The sequence below is a fragment of the Mastacembelus armatus genome, chromosome 1 (assembly GCF_900324485.2).
Source record: "Mastacembelus armatus chromosome 1, fMasArm1.2, whole genome shotgun sequence".
Classification (NCBI taxonomy): domain Eukaryota; kingdom Metazoa; phylum Chordata; class Actinopteri; order Synbranchiformes; family Mastacembelidae; genus Mastacembelus; species Mastacembelus armatus.
Window position 1 is genome coordinate 22912722 of NC_046633.1, and position 21062 is coordinate 22933783.

The window sequence follows — 21062 nt, forward strand, 5'->3', positions numbered from 1 at the left end:
GGTTCTGTGATTGACTGACCCATAGCAATAAACTACATGGTTTATTGATTGTTTTAGCAATCAATCAATCTATGATTGACTGACTGTTTTGTTTGAGTGTAATATTAAATTAACTGTTTGACTTTTGTAAGTTTGTAGATATATGTTTGTACCTGTAAAGAAAATAAGTTGTTGGTTAGTAGTAAAACTAATTTTGTGCACTGTCTGTACAAAGGTTTAAAGAAAAATCTGTGTTTATGCCCTACATAGGCTATGGAAGCCATCTGTAAGCCAAGTGAGACAATATCTGAAGGTTTCCGTGTATGTAAAAACCCAAGTAATGGATTTTTAACCAAAAAAAACCAAAAAAAAAACAAAAAGCACTATTTTAGAGCAATTTGGATGAAGATTTGATCTTTCGACCACAGTAAACAAAGATAGTCATTAGATAGCATATTTCCGTCTAGTTCTGATTAGATATCATGATGCTTTACACTATTTAGACATGGTTTAGTCTCTGCCTTTGTAGTGAGGCCCTATTTAACAAATATGAGCATTCTTGTAAAGAGTACAAGCACAGCGCTTGTACAGTTCATTATACTGTCTACAAGACAGAAGCAACAGAGTCACTGTAAATGTATATTCATATATTCTTTAAAGAAATAATGAGACATAACTATGTTTCCTTAAACATCAGTACCATTTTTCCTGACCTTTATAATGCCTGCACAACCGGTATGCTCTGCTATATAAATAGCAGGAGTGACACATTGACTGCAAACGACTTCAAAAAAACAAACAAAACAAAAAAACAATAGTAATAATGTATAATTATACTTGATTTAATGTCAACACTTTGACTCATTTGCCTGCCCATTTTGTTGCTGTCAATCACAGTCACGGAAAACCTGACTTGTGTACAGGCAATGCTACGACTGATGCCTTCAGGTGTTACCCGTAATAATAGCAAACACAGTTTGGACCTAACTATTTCAATAGGAATACGCGTGAATAAGGGGAACACTAACATTTTGACTCCGACGTTGTTCATAAGTCAGTCCATATGATCACCATCCAGTGGCAGGACAAAAAATAATAATTTTAAACATGTACGTATTATTTAATTTAGCAATAGGTGTAATGTAAAGTACGCACGACAAGATGTAGACAAATATAACAACTGCCCTGATAAAGTCAGTGCAGGGTCCATTTTATTATTAAGTAAAAACACCCCAACAAGTTCTTTTGCGGCCGATGGGTCACATAGCATGGAAAACGGAGTATTTTTGAGGGTGTCCTTGAACACACCATACATGTGTGCTCGCTGTGCTGTGAATACTCGCTAGCCTGCTAGAATCACGCACATTGACGTCGTCTGAGCATAAAATATCATACCAAGGTAACTATACGGTACTTTTGTGCTTCTCACAACGAAGTCACCAGTGTGTAGGCATGTTTAGTTGCTATAAATGCGCAACAGTTTCGAAAGCGTTGTCGCAGTTTGTAAAATAGGTTTTGGGAGTTGCTCCTGCAGCGTTAACCGAAATGCTAGCAGCAATAACATTAGCTTCGTTTTTATTTAGAAAATTAGTTTCAGACATTTGGTTATTCTAAATACCCATTTCTGTTTTCTGACTAAGCGTCAATTTGACATACATCACATACAATGTTTGTGATGCTAGAGAGGCTAGAACTATAGCAAAAATAAACGTTCAAATTGAGTCGTGAGTCTTTATCAAGGTTAGCAACTGCCATTAGCATGCTAACTAGCCGGTCTGGCCGTAGGAAAGCGACTCCATTGTTGATGAGTGCGATGTCTACCGGGTCACACGGCCCCCGGATATCATTTTGAGTTAGTTTTTGTTACGACTAAACGGGTCCCTATGACCGCTTCGATCACCAAGGACCGCACATGCGAAGGCTAATATTACCTTTCTCTTCCGAACAATTCATCCATTTTTAGTTTAGCCTCCGGCCTGCTAACGTTAGCCGAGGATTCATTGGGCTTTGCCGCTAATCCTGGTTAATGATCAATACGCCGTCGAAGCAGTATACACATTTTTCCTTTTAACTCGTTTATTTTCATAACACATTGTCAATCTTCAGGTTGACGGTGTGTTACAGACAGTACTATAGTAAAAAACTACTAGATATTTTGAATACGGGAATTTGAGATTAAGGCTCGTGGAATTTCTGTCCTCTCAGATGACTGAGCACGACGTGGATAATGAACTTCTGGATTATGAAGAGGATGAGGAGCCCCAGGGAGCCCCCGAGAGTGGGATCCCAGGAAACAAGAAGGAGGTGAAGGGGTCTTACGTATCCATCCATAGCTCTGGCTTCAGAGACTTTCTTCTCAAACCAGAGCTACTTCGTGCCATCGTCGACTGCGGTTTTGAGCACCCCTCAGAAGGTGAGTGGCATTTTTAGGTTGCTGAAAAGTTGTGTACACAAACCTTATTTTAAAACTATAGCTGTACACAATAATTCACAATATGCAATCTCTTACTTGATCTCATGTTGTTGTGCTTTTGTAATTTCCATTCATTTTAAATTCACATTTGTTCAATTTTCAGTCCAACATGAGTGTATTCCTCAAGCTATCCTGGGCATGGACATCTTGTGTCAGGCCAAGTCTGGTATGGGAAAGACGGCAGTGTTTGTCCTGGCCACCCTGCAGCAGATAGAACCTGTGGATGGTCAGGTAAATTGGTCATTTGTTTTTTCAGGTTGTGCATAATTAATGCAGAGTCATTATGCTGCTTCTACATGTCTGTATACTGATGGTTTCTCATATTAAGAACTATTAAGATTAAGAATTTACTTTATACATCCCAAAACTGGGAAATTCCACTCTGCATTTAACCCACCCAAGTGCACACACCCAGAGCAGTGGGCAGCCATTGTGGGGAGCAGACGGGGGTGCGGTGCCTTGCTCAAGGGTCTCACCTCAGTCGTGGTATTGAGGGTCCTGAGACTCAAACCCGCAACTTTCAGGTTACAAGTCCGACTCTCTATCCATTCGGCCACAACTGCGCCCAATATATATATGCTATATTGTGTAAACTTAGATTCCTCTGGATCCGTGTTAATTTTGACAGCAGATTTGAACTTAGTTTTAGTCATAGTCTTTTGACTAAAATGCAATTTTCTTGACAATGACAATGTACAGAGTAGTGGAAGAATATGCACTGCACTGTAAAATTGCATTTTAGTTTTAGTCATATTTTAGTCATCTGCTTTGTTTTAGTTTTAGTCGACTAAATAGCATAAGATTTTAGTCAACTAAATCTACAGTAGTAAAAATATTTAGTAGACTAAAATATTTTGGGTTTGATTTAAGTGTAATTTAGTAAAACTATTGTAATACACAAAATATTCTAAATTAAATGAAAAACAAGTTTCATTAAATATATATGGAATATGGCTTTTCCATAAAAGACCAAAAATTAGATATGGATTGTTCATAACCTGCATATAACATTCTTCATTCTTTAAAGCAAAGCAGCAACTCCAAAATATTTAAAAGAAAAACTGTATTTAGCAGTAATGCCACTGCATCAAACATGAAACTGACCCATATATCTTCTCTTTGTTTTCTCCCAGCTGTTTCCATTTCATTATAGTTTAAGTCAGACAGAAACCCAGTGTAGGCTATGATGATGTTGTGTACTCGCGCATCCCGTGTCACTAGGTGGATCAGTTACTTTTCAAATGTGCGTCTAACAAGATTAATTCTGATTGGATCTTTTCTAAAAATGTTCCTCACTCACATTTTCGTCTCGTTTTTATTAGTCAACGAAAATGTCAATATATTTTTATTTAGTTTTCGTCGTCATCACTTAATTTTTTATTTAGTTAACGTCTCGTTTTCGTCAGTGAAAGCTTGTTGACGAAAATTATAATGAAAACACTTCGTCAACGAAATTAACACTGCTCTGGATTCATTTTTGTAGTTGTCAGATGTAAGAAAATTTCGAGTCAAATTGTAACACTTGAGACATCTTGCATATGCAAGAGTAAGTAATAAAGAGTAAAAAGCTAAGAGAAATAATATACTCATTCTGTGTATACTAGGTGTCTGTTCTTGTAATGTGCCACACTCGAGAGCTGGCCTTCCAGATCAGCAAAGAGTACGAGCGCTTCTCCAAATACATGCCCAGTGTCAAAGTGTCAGTGTTCTTTGGAGGCCTGGCCATCAAGAAGGACGAGGAAGTCCTGAAGAAGAACTGTCCTCACATTGTTGTAGGAACTCCAGGGCGCACCTTGGCCCTCATCCGCAACAAGACCCTCAGTGTGAAGAACATCAAACACTTTGTGCTTGATGAGTGCGATAAGATGCTTGAACAGCTGGGTGAGTGAGAGGAACAAGAGTTATTAAGAAACAATTAACTTTGGTAAAGGACTGTGGTTAAGTTTGTAAGACGGGACATTTCCAGTTGTCATTTCATTTTTAGTCTGTTTGGAAACCAAGAGAAAGACCAGTTAGTGAGAATTCTATACTAATATGGATAAAATATTTAGGGTAAATTATCTGTGAAATAATCTCTGTTATCTATTAGTGACTATAATAATATGAAACTTTGAAATTTATCTTGAGAAATAACTGCCTGTCATTTAGAGATAAGAAGCAAGTTAGTTTTTTCCATTTATAAGAAGAATAATGTGTAGTATTTATTTTATGTCATAGACATGAGGCGTGATGTCCAGGAAATCTTCAGGCTGACACCCCATGAGAAGCAAGTTATGATGTTCAGTGCAACACTAAGCAAGGAAATCCGCCCTGTCTGCCGCAAGTTCATGCAGGATGTAAGTTATTCTTGAGATTGTTGGTGTTTCCAGATGGCCCTCATCTGCTTAGTCAGCTATATGTAAATATTTTCCATCTTCATTTGTTTTTAGCCAAGATAAAATGAGCTACAAGCTGTTTGTCAATAATCTAAATGGAATCTTATTCATAAGCTGTTTTATGTAAATAGTCTGCTTTTCTGTAGTTTTCATAGAGAAATGTTAAAAAGGGACATAAATCTTTATTCACTTAAGTTATGAAAATTTTACCATGTAGCATTGCTAATCACAATTGCTGTTTTTATGATTATCTCAAAAATACTTACCTGCAATTGACAAATATGATAGTTGAGTTGGTTCAGTGTTGAATTCCCTCAATGCTTTGCCCACTGGTGGCTGTGGGTGTCATCAGTGGCCATATCAAGAGGGGTAAAGTGATTCTCCTTGGTAGATTTTGCTTGGCTCAGACAGTCACTCCTCTTGGGTCAGCTGCAATCCAGGAGAACAGTTAATTTGTCAAAAGTTGGTGCAAGTTCAGAAAATTACATTTTAGAGTTGTCACATGAAAATCATAAGCTACAGGGAACTTCTGGCCTCTCTGACCTAGTAGTTTTACACACACAACAGCTTTTCTTGCTTCATGCTTCTTATATTTCTGATGTGGTCAGTAGAGATATGTGTGTGTGTGTGAGAAACTAATGCTTCTGCCCTTGTTTTGTAGCCAATGGAAGTGTTTGTGGATGATGAGACCAAGCTGACACTCCATGGATTACAGCAGTATTACTGCAAGCTGAAGGACAGTGAGAAGAACCGAAAGCTGTTTGACCTGCTTGATGTGCTTGAGTTCAACCAGGTAGTTTGCAGTTGTTTTAGATGAGTCAGAGTCAGTTAAAGTTTTTGTTAAAGGGCTTAATTAACAAATATCGATTTGCAGCCTTTCATCAATAATTTTTGTCTAATAAGGGGAGGTTTTAATAAATTCAGTCTGTTTCATCAGTCTTTCTCAGTAAAAATATACAGTCCTTTTCTCTTGGTTCCTGTTAGGTTGTGATCTTTGTGAAGTCAGTGCATCGCTGTGTGGCTCTGTCCCAGTTGCTGGTAGAGCAGAACTTCCCTGCTATTGCCATCCACAGGGGTATGGCACAGGAGGAGAGGTAGGCGCTGACTTCTTGTTTACACTTCCAATTTAACACTAATAGCTTAAGCACAAAAAAAAATACAAAAAGCACACTGCTGTGTTGTAACTTGTTTTAGGCCATGTAAATTTTAATACTAAAATGTTAGTGGACACCAGCACAATCAAGGTAGCTGACTGATGTATGAAATCTAATTAACTGGGGAGGATTTACATCTATTTTTGTGTGGAGGTTGGCAGTTTACTTAGTTTTTCACCTTGGAATATTACCTTACCTGTTGTTGGCCATCCTCTCCAGGTTATCCCGATACCAGCAGTTTAAAGACTTCCAGCGGCGGATTTTGGTTGCAACCAACCTCTTTGGCCGAGGCATGGACATTGAACGAGTCAACATTGTCTTCAACTACGACATGCCAGAGGATTCTGACACATACCTTCACAGAGTAAGTCCAGTTGTGTTATTTTATGTTATTTGTAACAGAGGTGTGTATTTTGAATAAACAGTCACTTACAAGGAGATTTAGCTTGTACTAAAATTACCGAAACAATCCTGATCTGTCTTTAAATGTACACGTGTAAAAGGACACAGGAACCTGCTTTACTGTGGAGGCTGTGTTTGGTTAATAGGGAGATTGTGATCTAAAACATTTAGAAATTCATAATGGTCAAAAAAGAATTTCATGATTGTAACCTTTGTTCATGATTAAAAGCAAACTTTATTTTTATGGAGACTTTAAAGGATTCATCTGAGGCCTAACTTTCTTGTCTGCATTATAGGTGGCCCGTGCTGGCAGGTTTGGGACTAAAGGCTTGGCCATCACGTTTGTGTCAGATGAGACTGACGCTAAGACCCTGAATGAGGTCCAAGACCGCTTTGAGGTCAATGTAGCAGAACTACCAGAGGAGATTGACATTTCCTCCTACAGTAAGTTCTCTTGCAGCTGTCTTTACACAGTCTACACAGAAATTAAACTGTGTTTGTCCTAAAACAGTGTTGCCAGAAAAGACAGTAATTTCTAGGAGTTTTCAACATGACTGGACAACACTTGAAAATCTGAATAACATGATGATGGGATACTGATGTACATGTTAAACTGTCACATAACTGGAATCTGTTTACAAGTTAGCGAACAAGACAGAACACATCTTTTGTCTTTTTCTTTATCCAATAAAGTGACACCTGAAAAACCTTACCTTTTCTCTTTGCAGTTGAACAGTCCAGATGAGCCTGAAGCATCTTTTCAGTGAAGACTGCGTGTGACCCCTTGGTGTTGCTGTATTTTGGTGGAGGCAAAAAAGCTAAGCATTTTAAAGACCCCCCCCCTCCACCCATATTTGTTGGCAAGTTCACAATGTTCAAACTTTTTGTATTATGTCTTACGGGGTGTGTGTTCTAGTGTTTTTTCTTGTTGAAACCATGGATATATTGTTTTGGTTTAAGAAATAAACTTTTTATACCTTATTTGGTGCTTGTTTGTTAGATGTTACACTGAAGCTATCAAAATGCAAACTGTTATGTGGCTACTTTTGATTGTAGATAGTCATTCTCACAAGCAGAGGGTGCTGTTGTCATAGTATGAAAACAGCCATTGTTTCCCCAAAGAGTTCACCATGTTGAACTAGCTGCAAAGTGGGAAAATTTGAAACTGAACAGGTTGAATAAAAATAAAATCTCACATGAAACCTGAGCTCAGCAGCCATTTTTATCACGAGTGTAACAACATCGACTTAAGAGCTATATTGTGGTGTCTTGGTCTAACAATAATACCAATTTGGATCAAAATAAAGAATATGCATTTACAGAATAGTGTTATCCATAATAAATTATATATATATAAAAAAGCTTGTGTTATACTGCTTCATTTCAAGTAATAAAAAAATGTCTAAAGGAAAAGCACTGGCATACTTTTGCAAATAACTGCACCTTGGACTTTGACAAGCCAGTGACGTAGGTTGTGCAATTCTTTGATGGACTGTTTGGACATGTTCCTGGTGTGCTAACCTGAAACCAGACATAAATGACTTAAGATGGGTATGCATTCATGCATTGACAATGGAAAAAAACATCTATTGTGATATCTTTTCATAGATGTCTTAGTAGATAATTGATAATTAATGAATACTGAGCCAAAACCTTCCACTGAATTTATGCCTTAGCTGGTGGGGTGATAAGCCTGCCTGACCCTGACATCAGTGGAAGGACAGTGCATCTAGCTTATTCCATTTCATACAAGGTGATGTGGAAGAATTATTTAACACATGACTGTAAAATTAAATCCAAGTAAAAACATGCCATATGTGCTTAATTAAATTATAGACTGTCTTAAAAGTAGAAATTAGGGCACACTACAATGTTATGCCTATTTAAGGGATATGGCACTCTTCAGTCTAAGATATCACATGAAAAGGCTATGCCAAATGTACATTTAAAAGTTACCATCAATGGTTTAGACTCCAAACAATCCAACAATGCAGCATACATCTTTCATCACTGGATTGTCTAAATCTGACAGGGCGGTATTTGCACAATGGCTGAGTCCTCCCTGAAGTTCAAGTGAAATGAAATTCATTGCTGTGTTTGGATTCACTTCAGATGGCTTGTCATGTCAGCATGGCACAAAAACAATTGGTGCAGTTTGTGTTGATGCTAACAACATGCTGATTTTGTATATTTTGAATAACAAAACGTCTTTTAAACACATTTTAAATTACGTATTTGCGATAACTAACAAATATGTTGTCGATTAGTTCTTTAAAAGTAAACGATTAATCTAATAATTAATTTTTGTCAATCATTTTCTTCTTAATTAGTCAATTCTTCAAAAAACTGCATTTGTGCATTTATTACCCATTTTAACATAACATCTATTAATAAACAATTTCAATGTTTAACTTTCACCTAATTATCATAGAAAAAAAAACACAAAACGAAAAATGTTAAAATTTAAATTTAGAAAGTGAGAAAAGTGATATATTCTGTATATTAACCTTATCTTGCATTGTTTAGCGTGTTGAGTGTGATTTAGTCGATGGCGAACGTTATTACCGACTGTAATCCGTATTAATTATTATCTGGAGATTATTTAGAAGGACTGACACCGCAACACTGATGTAAACACAGGTCGGTTAGTTTTACAGGCCGATATAAACAAACATATAAACAAAATCCATTTAACTCGCACAAACCGCAAAGCAGCGTTGTCTTGCTAACGTTAGCGGTTAGCATCCGCTAAGCCTTCCGTTATTTCTTCCGAAACACGACAGATGAAAAAGGCAACAACTGCTCCCAGGAGCTGATAGACACCAACAACCAGACCAGACCGGCTAAGATAAATACTTACTCAGCTGTCTCGTCGTCTTGAGGTCGAAGAGCCGCGGGAGGTTTTTCCTGAGCCTGGTCCAGCAGTTAGCTAACTAAGCTAACGCTAGCTGCTGTGGCGGGACCGTCGGACATTTGAGTCTCACAAAGCGCAGAACAACTTTTTATTGGGGCTCCGTTAAAGAACTCACACTTTCTACGACTTAGTCTGGACACACTCACACTTCTCCAGATAAAGTCCCGTTTCACACGGAAACGGAACCCGCCATAGTTTGGGTTGAACGTAAACAGTGCGACGCATCGACGTAATCCACGCAAATCGACGCATGTTTGTCATCAATTACATATAAGCCCGTGGTGCATTATCCAAAGTAATCAACATTTTCAAAATCTTCCTAATGTCTTCTAAAGAAATACATTAATATTAATTTAACATCTACCAAACACCGTGGAGTGAATATTAGTTAGCTGCATAGCTACACATTAATAATCTGAAGGATACCACACCTTAACCTACATGTCTGAAACATTAGGTACAAACCAGAATTTTCTTAAGGATTTTTTTGTAGGTAGGGGTCTAAAACAGAAATTTATAAGCGTAAAGGACACTGAGCCATTGACTGTTGAGTGGTCTGCAGCTTTCATTAGAAGACTCTGACAGGCCTGGACTGACAACATGTTTAAACAAAAGAGTGATCCTGATGCCATTAGCAAAAGGTTTCTGTATGGATGCAGCTGGAAGTAATTTATTGGTTTATCAGAATGTGTAATTGTTTAATTGCACAACCCTCCTGATGCACAGTACACTGTATATAAATATTGCATAAATAAAATGTAACTGAGCAAAATGTGAATATTTCACCAAAAACATGACTTAAGGCAGGTAGTTCGCACTGTCGCCTCAGCAAGAAAGCTCCCTGTTTGAATTCCTCTCAACCTGGGGACTTTCTATGTGAAGTTTGTGTATCCTCCGTGTGTGCTTCAATGGATGTATTGGATATTTAGTACTTGTATTTTTTTATTCATTGTTTATTTTCAAAATTATATATAAAATTCTAATAAGGCAAAATGGCTTTTTTACAGTGCAATAAGAACAAAAGATGCTTTTTTCAGTAATTACCAAGTGTAACTTAGGTTTAAATATTTTAGAAATATGAAAGTTACAATCTACAAAAGATGAAGTGCTTTGGAATAAACAGCCACATTTTAACATAACCAAGTACCCTGTACTATACAGTCTGTTGTAATTCATTGTGTTATGATTATTTTAATTGTGGACAGACCTCCTGCCTAATACAGCCTTTCTAACCTGACGGCTGTACTGACATATCGCATGTGGCATTTAAGTGTACGTATCTACGGGTTGTCACTAAAGGAGTCATCACAGTACATTGTGGGATATAGAGTCTTTCCTGTCACAGTAAGCAAGATGATACGTGTGCACTGCTATATGTTACAGTTCCTAATTGTCAGTGCTAAACAAAGTGCATTGTTCCTCTTGTAGTGTTTATCCTCTAAAGCTGATCTGAGGTTTCTCAAAGAAAAGTCTAGGAGTGCTTCAGGGCTCCAATTTGATTCCCACATCTATTTTAACAGGAGCAGCCATGTAAGTCGTACATTACAATAAAGGTTACCTTTGGAATTGTGAATAAAACCAAGATAGCCCCCTGCTGTCTGTGCAGTCAGGCACTGTGGTCTTCAGTCACTTAGAGCCACTTTGGAAAAATAGTCCCTTGTCTTGTAATGTCTTCCTTCATCAACAAAGTTGAACTCATCACATTAAAAAATTACTTTCACAGAACTAGTCTACGAACTTGTGTGTGTCTCCATACATCCAGTGCTGTGGTGGGAGGGCCACATCATTGAGGTGGCCGCAGTCATCACTGCATTTACACGACTGGATGAACATGGTTGATCTCTGGAAATGCTCACCATCTGGGCAGACAAAAGTCACAAGTAGAGTGCGTGTACGACGTGGTGAGCAGCACCGTCCATCCGTGCACACACCACAGTAGTTGGGCCGGTAGAGACGGACACTTACACAGTCTCCGTAGGACAGGCGGACAGGCTCTGGGGCTTTGTGGGTCGGGGAACACCTCTTCCCTTTCTTTGGTTGGATGAAAAAAAGAAAATGTAAAGACATAATTATAATTGCCTTCAATAGCAAAATTCACCAAAACAAACCATATGATGATGATGATGAAGAAAATCTAATTAGTTTCAGCTTTACATAAGAGATGGATTATTTCTACATTTAAGTGATTAATTTTAAAAATTAAACATTATTCAACATTTGATGGTTCATTTCTGTTAAACACCATGACACCTATGATCATTCTTGGCACCAGAGCTTTTAACTCAGTGGAGCAGAGAAAATAGCTCTGTCTAACATGGAGAATTAATATAGACACACCACTTCCCTGGAATGTGAGAACACAAAGCTATTGAGAGATGCTTGGCAGGAATGCTGTGGGTGAGGGACTATATTTAAAAAGACCCCTGCCTGCCACAGAAACAGTAAATCAGCCCGGCCCAGTTCTTACTGGATGCAGAACTTCCTGAAAGAACCGCTATTATAATCTTTTTTTTAAGCCTGGGATAAAGATGCCGTTAGTACTAAGAACATATTTACTCAGGGCTATAACATCTATTGTTTTTCTCTGCATAGTCAGACATGGATTGATAAGAAAGGGAATAATTTCTTTATTGATAAGTGTCCAGGGTTCACTGCGTGAGAGATAAACTGTTGTGATAAAAAGTCTTCTTGACAGTAATGTGGATATTTAGCCTATCCTCCCTGTCTGTCTCTCTTTCCTTTAGTACAAGTCAAGTTCAGTCTACGTCACCTTGGCTGGGACAGGCAGGGCATGGCATGGCCGTATGGTACAGATCCTCGTCTCTTTCTCCATCTTGCACTGAGGATTCTTGTTGGTGATGCGAGAAGAAATTCCCATTCCACAGCTGCGAGAGCACTGGGACCAGTCAGTGGTCTGGACTAGGCACTTCTCTTTCAGATGGTTCCACACTGCGGAGCATCAAACACATGGAGGAGGGTGGATGGCAGGTAGGAAAAGAAACACACATCAATTAGAAGAGCGATTCCAACCCTGGTGGTCAGACTCCATTAAGAGGGGTCACAAGATTAATCTTAAGGGTTGCAAAAGGATTGACAGGTTGAAAGAGCAGGAAAAACTCTTTCTGTTACAACACATTATTTTTAAAATTCATTTTTAGTTTTTTTAAGAGTAAGGTACTCTCGGTGGCAATGTCTGTTGTTTGTTGGTCAGTCAGTCCACTACTTTAGTTCAGACTCAACTATTGCATGGATTTTGGTAAACACATTTCTTTCTCTATCAGGATGAATTCTTACTTCATTCTCACCTCAGTAATTGCATATTTATAGAAATGTAATTAATATCCATTGTTCATATAAAAGCCACTTGCATGGTTTCAAATCAGTTTAAGTGTAAAAGCAATTGAGTCCATACTCAGTTATCAAAGAACTCTTAATTCTGCCTTTAATTATGGGACAGACATTTTAAAACAAACTTCCCTGAAAATAAATACTTTAAATGATTCTGTCTTTCTCTCACCAGGCAGATGTTTGTAGCCATGTTCACTCTCCCAGCCACCAGGCTTGATGCCTGTAAATTTGTTAGCCAAGACCAGCTCATTTTCAGTGTGGTGTGGGGCAGGTCTGTGCTGTTGTTGTTGTTGTTGTGGTGGAGGCACCTGTGACAAGAGACACAACAGTGCTATTTGTTGGGGATTCATCTGTGTATGTATTATGTCATATGCTTTTTTTTTCCATAGTGTTATCAGCATAGCACTCTGATTATCAAGGGGTTACTTTAGTGCAATTGGTTAAAGGAAAACCACAGTGCTCTTGCAATAATCGCAAGAGTTATTAGACTAATGATTGAAATAAATCATTAGCTGCAGCCCTTATGTAGTTAGAAAAAATCTCAATTGGGCTATTCCTATTTGTTAATCAAGAAAATATATATATTTTATTATCAGTTTTTTTGTTTTGTAGAAATGTTTTTTTCTTTCTTTTCCACTAGAATATCACAAGGGCAAGTGATGTATTGCACCTCCACAAGTATTACTACACTACTCCAGTTTAAGTGTATGTCCCAAAAATAACGTATCAGTTTCCTCAAGACATTTGTCATTATAAGAAAAAACAAACCTGATGCATAGGTGAGAGGTGCACAATGCCTTTCTGGCAGTCCACACTAAAGCAGCACTGCCCAGGTATCCTGACCAGCCGCGGGTAGGGGCAGGATGGTGAAACAGGAGGCAGCTTGTTGGTGCAGAGGGGAGCACAACCAACAGCACTGTCAATACAGGCACACTGGTGTTTGCAGCCGGCCCGAAAGCTCTCGCCATTCTGGTACATCCTGCCATTGTACTCACAGGTGCGTCCCTCCAATTTAGCTGGAAAGAAATAATACTCGACTGAAATATGATTCGCAAATTACAACAGAATCCACGGGCTAAGTGTTTTTGAGATGCATCCTTTGCTACAGGACAGGACATGCTTTAAAAGGGGACAAATTATAGAGCCTCTGCTTACATCACACAGGGATGTTCAGCCATATTCCCCATATTATCTAATTTCAACAGTTCAAATGATTCCTATTATGCAAAGTTTCTCCTGACTTTATCAAAACATACACAATGACCTCACATTGCAACACCACACAAAAATCATGCATGGGACTACTAAGGCTAAAAGATCAGTGGAAATAAGGGGGCATGAGACTCCTGGTCTCCAAAGCAAGGAAAGACCAGCTATTCATAGTTTGTGAGGCAGCACTGGCATGGTGAAGATGGAAAGTGTATTTTTATCTCTGAAACTCCCTGTTGCTGTCACAAAACAGATACTACTCATTAAAACACCCCCTGTTCTGTTCCCGGTGTGCAGGTTTACATGTCACATGATCACTGAGTTGTGACTTTTTGGAAAGGAGTTTTAATTAATATCAGTTTCTTAGTTGCACAGAAATAGTGGCTTTTGACTATTGGAGCTTAACACATTCACCATATTAATTTTATATATGGTGAACTTCAGAAAAAATGTTACATTTGCATGTACATGCATGTTAATACTATGCCCAGTGGATCAGTGCAAATACTGGCAGAAGCTGCTTTTTGATAACTGAAATTCTATCATCTCCGTATGGATCGTTCCTTGCTCCCTCACCTCGACAGATGCCCCAGGCCATAGTCACATCATTGCCGTAATTACACTCCAGTCCTTTGTGGTGGTCACACGGTCTCATGGGGCTGCAGTTCTGGTTAAGCTGTGCAGCACACACCTTGCAGCACCCACATCCATCTGATACAGTGCTAACCCCTGGAGGGCAAATCAAAGGGTCTGCAGGGCAGTTACACTCTGCTGGGCAGCTAGCAGTCACCTGGTAGGATGAAGGGAGGAGCAGAGCATGAGGTCTCATCTTAAGACAACACTCAAACCACTTTGTGTCTGGGTAATGGAACATTTTTGACAGCTATAAAAATAAAAAATGTCAGAAGTGGAGACAAAGAAACTTGGCCAGAGACCTTTGCTCACCAGTTTAATCTTTTATTGCCAATAGCAAAGTCTAAGGGGGCACTCTGGTACATTTAAATTTGATTCTGTATTATCTCTTAAGCTATGCAGGGTTCGTGACAGATTTTTATTTCTTCCACAGACAAAGCACTACAGCATGCCTCTACAGGATGTCAGGTCACTGCTGGCCAGCCATCCTCGAGTGTCTAGACAGCTCAGGTTTTATACCCAGTCCCTCACTGATTTGAGTCATAGCTCAGCACTAGAGGCAACTTGTTCCAGTCTGTAAGAATCAGCATGTCACAGTGCTTAAAGAGTAGACATGAATAGACATGCTTACTACCAGACAGGCCGGGCAAAAACAGAAGAATTAGACTGATCATTATATATAGATAGATAGATCTTCAGTAATTACTATTAATATAGAATAAATCTTTGTAGAGGAAAATATGTATAAAAGCTTTGTTTTGTTTTTTTGTTAAATCACGGTATTGCTATGCTGATGTTTAATCTATTTTTTTACATAGACATTAGACTACAGGAGCCTCTGTCAGGAAATAAACATCTTACCTGTGCAATGACGGCTGTTGTCAGTACAGACAGATAGATAAGAAACGTCATTGTTGGCCTATGAAGCGAAAGAGAAATAAATATGGAATAGTATCTCTAGACTCCAATGAATAGTTGTCAGTTTAGTTTCATGCCGTTTCTACCTCTTTTCAGACCCTGCTCTTTGTTTTTCTGCCGGAGAAACTCGGTCTAACTTATTTATACTCGCTCTGAGCCTGCGACAGACCCCGCCCCTCTCCATGCTTCTAACCAATCAGCGTGGCTGTAACACGGGGCAGTTTGCTGATTGGCGAGCGTGTTTTGGAATGAATGCAGCCATTCATGAAATCGCAGGACCGCTGTTGTTTATGTTATGGGGTAAAAATTAAAAGGTAATAGTCGCTTTCAAGTCACACTTAGGCACATTCCTGAGCCTCTGGCCACCACTCTGTTAACACTAAGTAAATATATTCAGCTGGACCAGACATTTAATACGACCTCCACCTCTGGGAAAAAAGGAGGCAGGAGAAATTCCCTGTTTTTCCAGACCAGTACAGGTGCCAGGACAGAAAATTGAAGTGCAATGTGTTTAGCAAGATAATAGCAGTTGTCAGAAAGTGTAAACATATCTTTCTTTGTCTGTGACCATCATAGTCTGAGAAGATGTCTGTCCATAATTTTGAAAGTGTAGCTTTTGATTGTTTTTCTCTCTGAATGCTCCATCTTGAATTCAGATGGCCTGGCTGTTGCTGACTATTATTTCTAACCACATGGAGCTGACATGGGAATGATGAGGATCTGATCACCTAGAAAGTCCTGGGGGAAAGTAAGATTATTATTTTAAGTGAAGCTCATATGATGATTGGCTTCCTCCACCTCCTCCTTTGCTGTCCTTCTTTTCAACCACAGGTTTTCAACCACACCTGCCCTAACAGAGCCGTCCTTTGATGATGGAAATGTGATCAGCAGGGGTTTAAAGGTTATATTCCAGCTATGAATGTCCATGTATACTCACAAAGTTATGACTTAGACTTTGAAAAAGCCAAACATTTCAAATGATGGGAACTCTCTGTGCTGGTGAATTGGTTCACTTTCATTCAGGAGGTAATTATTTGCACCCTATATTAGATTTCAAACATCAAAAATAGTGATCTACTCCTCAACCAGCACATCACTGGCGGCTCCAGTCAAGTTAAAACAGGGGAAAATGATCTGCCTCATCTCTATAAATAAAAAATGAACTATCGTTCTATACTTCACATCATGTTTTCCATGTCCACTTTTTAAACTACTTTTGCTTTTGTTCAATGATTATCTATTTCTGTAGCCTTTTTGTAATATTAAATGATATAAAATAAAGATCAGATTAGACGTAAAACATAAAACAAATCAACAAATGCTCCTTCTGAAGCTGAGAGAGTATAATGATGGTGCGGTTAGTGGGTGCCCTTCTTCTTCACCCAGACAGTGGACAGATGTTAGCTGTTTTCAGTCCCTTGCCAAGCAATGTTCTTCTGTTTGAGATTACAATGTCCCAAACCAGCCGCTACAACATGAACACTCATAATAAGACAGATGAATATGAGGAAAACATCCCCAGCTGTGCATCTTTCCTGTTCCTCCCATAGCTTAACCTCAACCAGACTTTGGTATATTTTATGCACATTTTGTGATGCACTGAGCTGAGCTTTAATCCTAACAAAGCCATGTGTATATGGGTATAAATACAAGTAATTTCATTACGTGGGCAGGAGGTTCTTCAGTTCCTGATCGTATTCATTGTCTGATTTTCTGATCATAACAGGATTAAAAATATTGCAAAATCTGTTGGTAAAATCAATTCATTTCAATTGAAACTGCAAAATCTGAGGTTCTGCATGAGGAAGCACAAAGTTCAACGTTGGTGAACACTGATGTGCAAATCTTCACCAATCAGCAAGTCTTGACAGTGGATGGAAAGCAATGGTCCAAAAAACATGCTATCAATTAATGAGTATTAAATGTACTGTTGGATAGTTTTTTTACTATTGGACAGAGCCAGACTAATAATTTCCCCCATATCCAGTCTTTATGCTAAGTTCTAGATACAATTTCTGGTTAATCTTTTTCTACAACCCACATTCATCTGTAGTCTGCATGCACCTGTCTGACTAGTATCTCACTGACTGGAGTCATGACTCTCCATTTAAAAAAGGAAACCACCTCAGGAAGTTATCAGTCAAAGCTGTAATGATGTGTCCAAGGAGACAAGGTCATGGCCGATCTATTTTAATCTGCCTGTGGTCATCAGACAAGGGGAGCTTTGAAAGTCCTGTGACTGCTGTTGTTTTCCGCTTCTCCACTGATGCTGAACGAGAGAAAATCAGAAGCACAGGAGCCTCATTCTGACAGAGATGTAAAACTAGTCCTGTGTGGTGAAATCGACCAGTCATTTTTAGTCCGTAAGTACTTGTCTGTGAAGTTTTATGGTTATGTCTATTCCATCTGCATTGTTTTAGCAGAGTATCAGGGAAATATAAAGGTCAAGGCCAGTTTTCTCCAAGCTGAGATTTCAATCAGAGTCTGAGCCACAGATGGGCTGAATTTGCTCAGAATCTAATCAGGAAGTAGACTACAGCTTTGCCATAATAAGGTTTTTATAAATAGTAACAGTTTCAGGCACTTTTAGTGGCAGTAGTGGAAGAAGTACTCAGAACATTTATTCAAATAATAGTACCAGTACAACAGAGTAGAAATAATAGATTATAAATAGCCTTAACCTGCATTCAAAATATTATTTAAGTATTTTAAGTAATCTTAAAATAAAACACATTGATTAAGACTGAAGCAGTGTGTAAGCAGCACCTTACTATTACAGCTGGTAAATGTGGAGCTAGTTTTAACTACGTTTTATACAGGTTGTTGGACAACAACAGCTTTGTGTGTGACTTTCATTATTGTGTATGTGATGTGCTGTGATTGGTTTGTGGAGATGTCTGTGTAGTACCGAGATCACATTTATGGAGCTTTGAACCCAGCTGCACTGTCCTTTGACCACTCACAGATGATGTACTAATTATTTATCAAGTAACCAACAGCCTTCTTGCTTTGCAAAGTATCAGCAAGCAGAAGCAGCTATTGACATCGTAGAGGTTCCACACTGCACTTTTAATTAGAATTGCAGCTGTTTAGTACAGTGCCCTAGGAATTTCTAGTTGTAGTTGTAGTTACATGTTACAATGTGCAAGACCATTATTTTAGGGCTGTAAACCCATGAAACAATGACAGGATTGATCTGAGATGGAAAATGAAAGCAGAAAGAATAAAAACAGGTTCTGATACACATAAATTGTTGCTGCAGATGACTTCAAATCAAATGAAGGTGATCAAGTTTAGGGACACTACTTTTTAGTGTTTCCATACAATATTTAATTTTAAACTCAGTGTTCTAAGGCACATCTTTATACTGATGGCACTAACTATATATTCCAGAACCCCCACTGTTTTTGATGATCTCCAAACCTGCAATCATGACACCAGATCACAGGAGAGGTTGACTAAAAATGTTCTCCAACTCAGAACTGGGTAAAACTATTTTCAGGTACTATGCGTACAGACTTTAAACCTACAGATGGCACGGTGACGCAGTGTTTGGCACTGTTGCCTCACAGCAAGAATGTTCTAGGTATGATTCCCATTTTCTCTGGGCACTCCAGCCTCATAAGATGATCATATCATTCATATCCTTCATAGATTAAATCTTCAACTTCAACTTCAATCTTCAACTGTTAAATAAATGTATTGGATTCAAAAAGCACAGAAACTCCCTCTAAAATGTGGTGGTGTAGAAAAACAAAATAAAATAAAATGGAAAAATGGAATGGATCTCAGTGTTTGACTAAATGTAGTTAGTTACTTTCCACCACTTACAACAAAATCAAGTCAGAAGTTAAACAAGCAAATGTTGTGCAGTTTGTGTCACATGGCCTGTTACCTGAGAGGTTCACACTGGGAGCAACACGACACATAACATCAGCTTCATGAGAAAGTGCTGATTTAGGAAAACGAGAAACGACCACAGGAAAGAACGGTGAATACAAGTAGGCAAAGGGTTGGTGAGAAAGAAGGGGAAGAGGCAACAGAAGAGGAGGGGGACAGCAGGTGTTTCATGGTAAGAGAATTTGTTTTTTCAAAGGGAGGAGTGAGCAAGTGCCCCACTGCCTGGACTGGTCTTCCCAGTGCTGGAATGCTTACAGTATGGCATTTCACATAAAAACAGACTCCTGGTATTTCAGCCTATACCAGGGTCAATACATACACACACGGACAGATGTAAAGAAATACATGTTACATAATATATTTCCAATGTAATGCTTCAAATGGGATAATGCAACTGAGACTTGTGGAGAAAAGGGAGGAAGAAAGAGTGCAAGTGGTGGTGACAGGCTAATTAAACCTTTTTCTGTTGCTACAGTGGAAAAAGTTAAGCATATGGGAATCTAATTTATGGCTGTACTTCAGGTGACAGAAAAGAGAAAGGTGTTATGTTTTTATTAGTAAGTATTTGACAGTAAGGCGTGGGAAAGCTCAAAGTGAGGCTGTGTTTCTGTGCATATGTCAAATGCCCAACTCCTTTTATAATATAGCTATGTGCAATGAGATACATGCTAAACCTGGCACCAAGTTATGGTTCCTGTGTTAATGAACTGTGCATTTCAAACCCACAGACCATTGTAAACTTACATAACAGAGCAAGGCTCAGCTTTCTGGAAAGGAAAGCTTGGACTGGCAACTGCAAGGTGAATCAAAGGCAACTTCCCCCCCTGGTGGACTTAGAACAAAACAACAGAATAAACATTAAACTTGTTTTATGACTATTGAGAGTGCAAGAGGTGACAACTGTTAAGATTAAAATTTAAGAGACAAACTGTGAGAGATGAATCTCATGTCACATCTTCCACTTCCAACTTTTTTCATAAATACTGTTCTTTTCCAGTATTGCTCAGTAAAAAAAGACATTCCTCAAACATCCACCAGATGGAGCCAAACACTAGTTTAACTACTTTATAAAAGCATTTGATCCAATGCTGTGCTGAGCTGTGAAGTTAACACTGGCAGCACAGACACTGAGGACAAGAGCAACATGACATGTCATTAAAAGACATTATGTTTTCTGATCTAGTACTCAAGTGACCAGATAGAGTGAAATCAGCTCCTTTGTTGAGGGTAAAAACCTCATCCCCAGCCATTCTTGGCTTATAGATGACCATAATCATGTAGATTAGTGACTGCAAAGTAGTGGCTGGGGAGAGTGTAGCCAGACAGCATAGGATGGTGGTGTGTAGGATGACTCTGGTGGTGAGGAAGATGAAGAGGACAAGGGCAGAGCAGAGGACCAAGTGGTAGAAGTTGAAAAAGGAAGAGTGTTGTGTGGCTTTCAGGGAGGAGCTGAAACAGGGTCTGGGAGGTCAGGAGGTTCTTCCAGATGACTGGACAGCTACAGCTAAAGTGATCAGGGAGACAAGTAGGAGGGTACTTGGTGTGTCATCTGGAAAGAGGAAAGCAGATAAGGAAACTTGGTGGTGGAATGAGGAAGTTCAGGAGTGTGTTAAGAGGAAAAGGTTAGCTAAGAAGAAGTGGGACACTGAGAGGACAGAAGAGAACAGACAGGAATACAGGGAGATGCAGTATAAGGTGAAGGTAGAGGTGGCAAAGGCCAAACAAAGGGCATATGAGGATTTGTATGATAGGTTGGA

At 38.8% G+C, this 21062-nt stretch overlaps 2 protein-coding genes across 2 annotated transcripts; one reads left to right on the forward strand and one right to left on the reverse strand.

Annotated features, from left to right (window-relative positions):
- Nucleotides 1-1271: 1271 nt before the first annotated feature.
- LOC113128786 (ATP-dependent RNA helicase DDX39A-like) lies at nucleotides 1272-7585 on the forward strand. Its single transcript, XM_026304349.1, has 10 exons — nucleotides 1272-1378; nucleotides 2185-2392; nucleotides 2556-2683; nucleotides 4057-4333; nucleotides 4670-4788; nucleotides 5489-5620; nucleotides 5812-5921; nucleotides 6201-6345; nucleotides 6680-6827; nucleotides 7112-7585. The coding sequence occupies exons 2-10, from the start codon at nucleotides 2185-2187 to the stop codon at nucleotides 7126-7128; spliced, it is 1284 nt and encodes a 427-aa protein (XP_026160134.1). The 5' UTR covers nucleotides 1272-1378; the 3' UTR covers nucleotides 7129-7585.
- Nucleotides 7586-10068: 2483 nt separating this feature from the next.
- On the reverse strand, nucleotides 10069-15505 carry LOC113128246 (CCN family member 1-like). The gene is made up of 7 exons (XM_026303435.2): nucleotides 15492-15505; nucleotides 15349-15406; nucleotides 14431-14644; nucleotides 13414-13661; nucleotides 12815-12953; nucleotides 12068-12246; nucleotides 10069-11328 (listed from the first exon to the last, which is right to left on the reverse strand). The coding sequence occupies exons 2-7, from the start codon at nucleotides 15397-15399 to the stop codon at nucleotides 11023-11025; spliced, it is 1137 nt and encodes a 378-aa protein (XP_026159220.1). The 5' UTR covers nucleotides 15400-15406; nucleotides 15492-15505; the 3' UTR covers nucleotides 10069-11022.
- Between the last annotated feature and the right edge of the window lie 5557 nt (nucleotides 15506-21062).

Bases quoted from the DNA above. Each gene is read 5' to 3' on its own strand.
- LOC113128786 (XM_026304349.1), top strand. From the start codon at position 2,185: ATGACTGAGCACGACGTGGATAATGAACTTCTGGATTATGAAGAGGAT. The intron at 2,393-2,555 runs GTGAGTGGCATT...TTCAATTTTCAG, and splicing joins TTTTGAGCACCCCTCAGAAG to TCCAACATGAGTGTATTCCT. The intron at 4,789-5,488 runs GTAAGTTATTCT...CTTGTTTTGTAG, and splicing joins GCCGCAAGTTCATGCAGGAT to CCAATGGAAGTGTTTGTGGA.
- LOC113128246 (XM_026303435.2), bottom strand. From the start codon at position 15,399: ATGACGTTTCTTATCTATCTGTCTGTACTGACAACAGCCGTCATTGCA. The intron at 13,662-14,430 runs GTGAGGGAGCAA...ATTTCTTTCCAG, and splicing joins GGCCTGGGGCATCTGTCGAG to CTAAATTGGAGGGACGCACC. The intron at 12,954-13,413 runs GTTTGTTTTTTC...CTCTTGTCACAG, and splicing joins ACCTCTCACCTATGCATCAG to GTGCCTCCACCACAACAACA.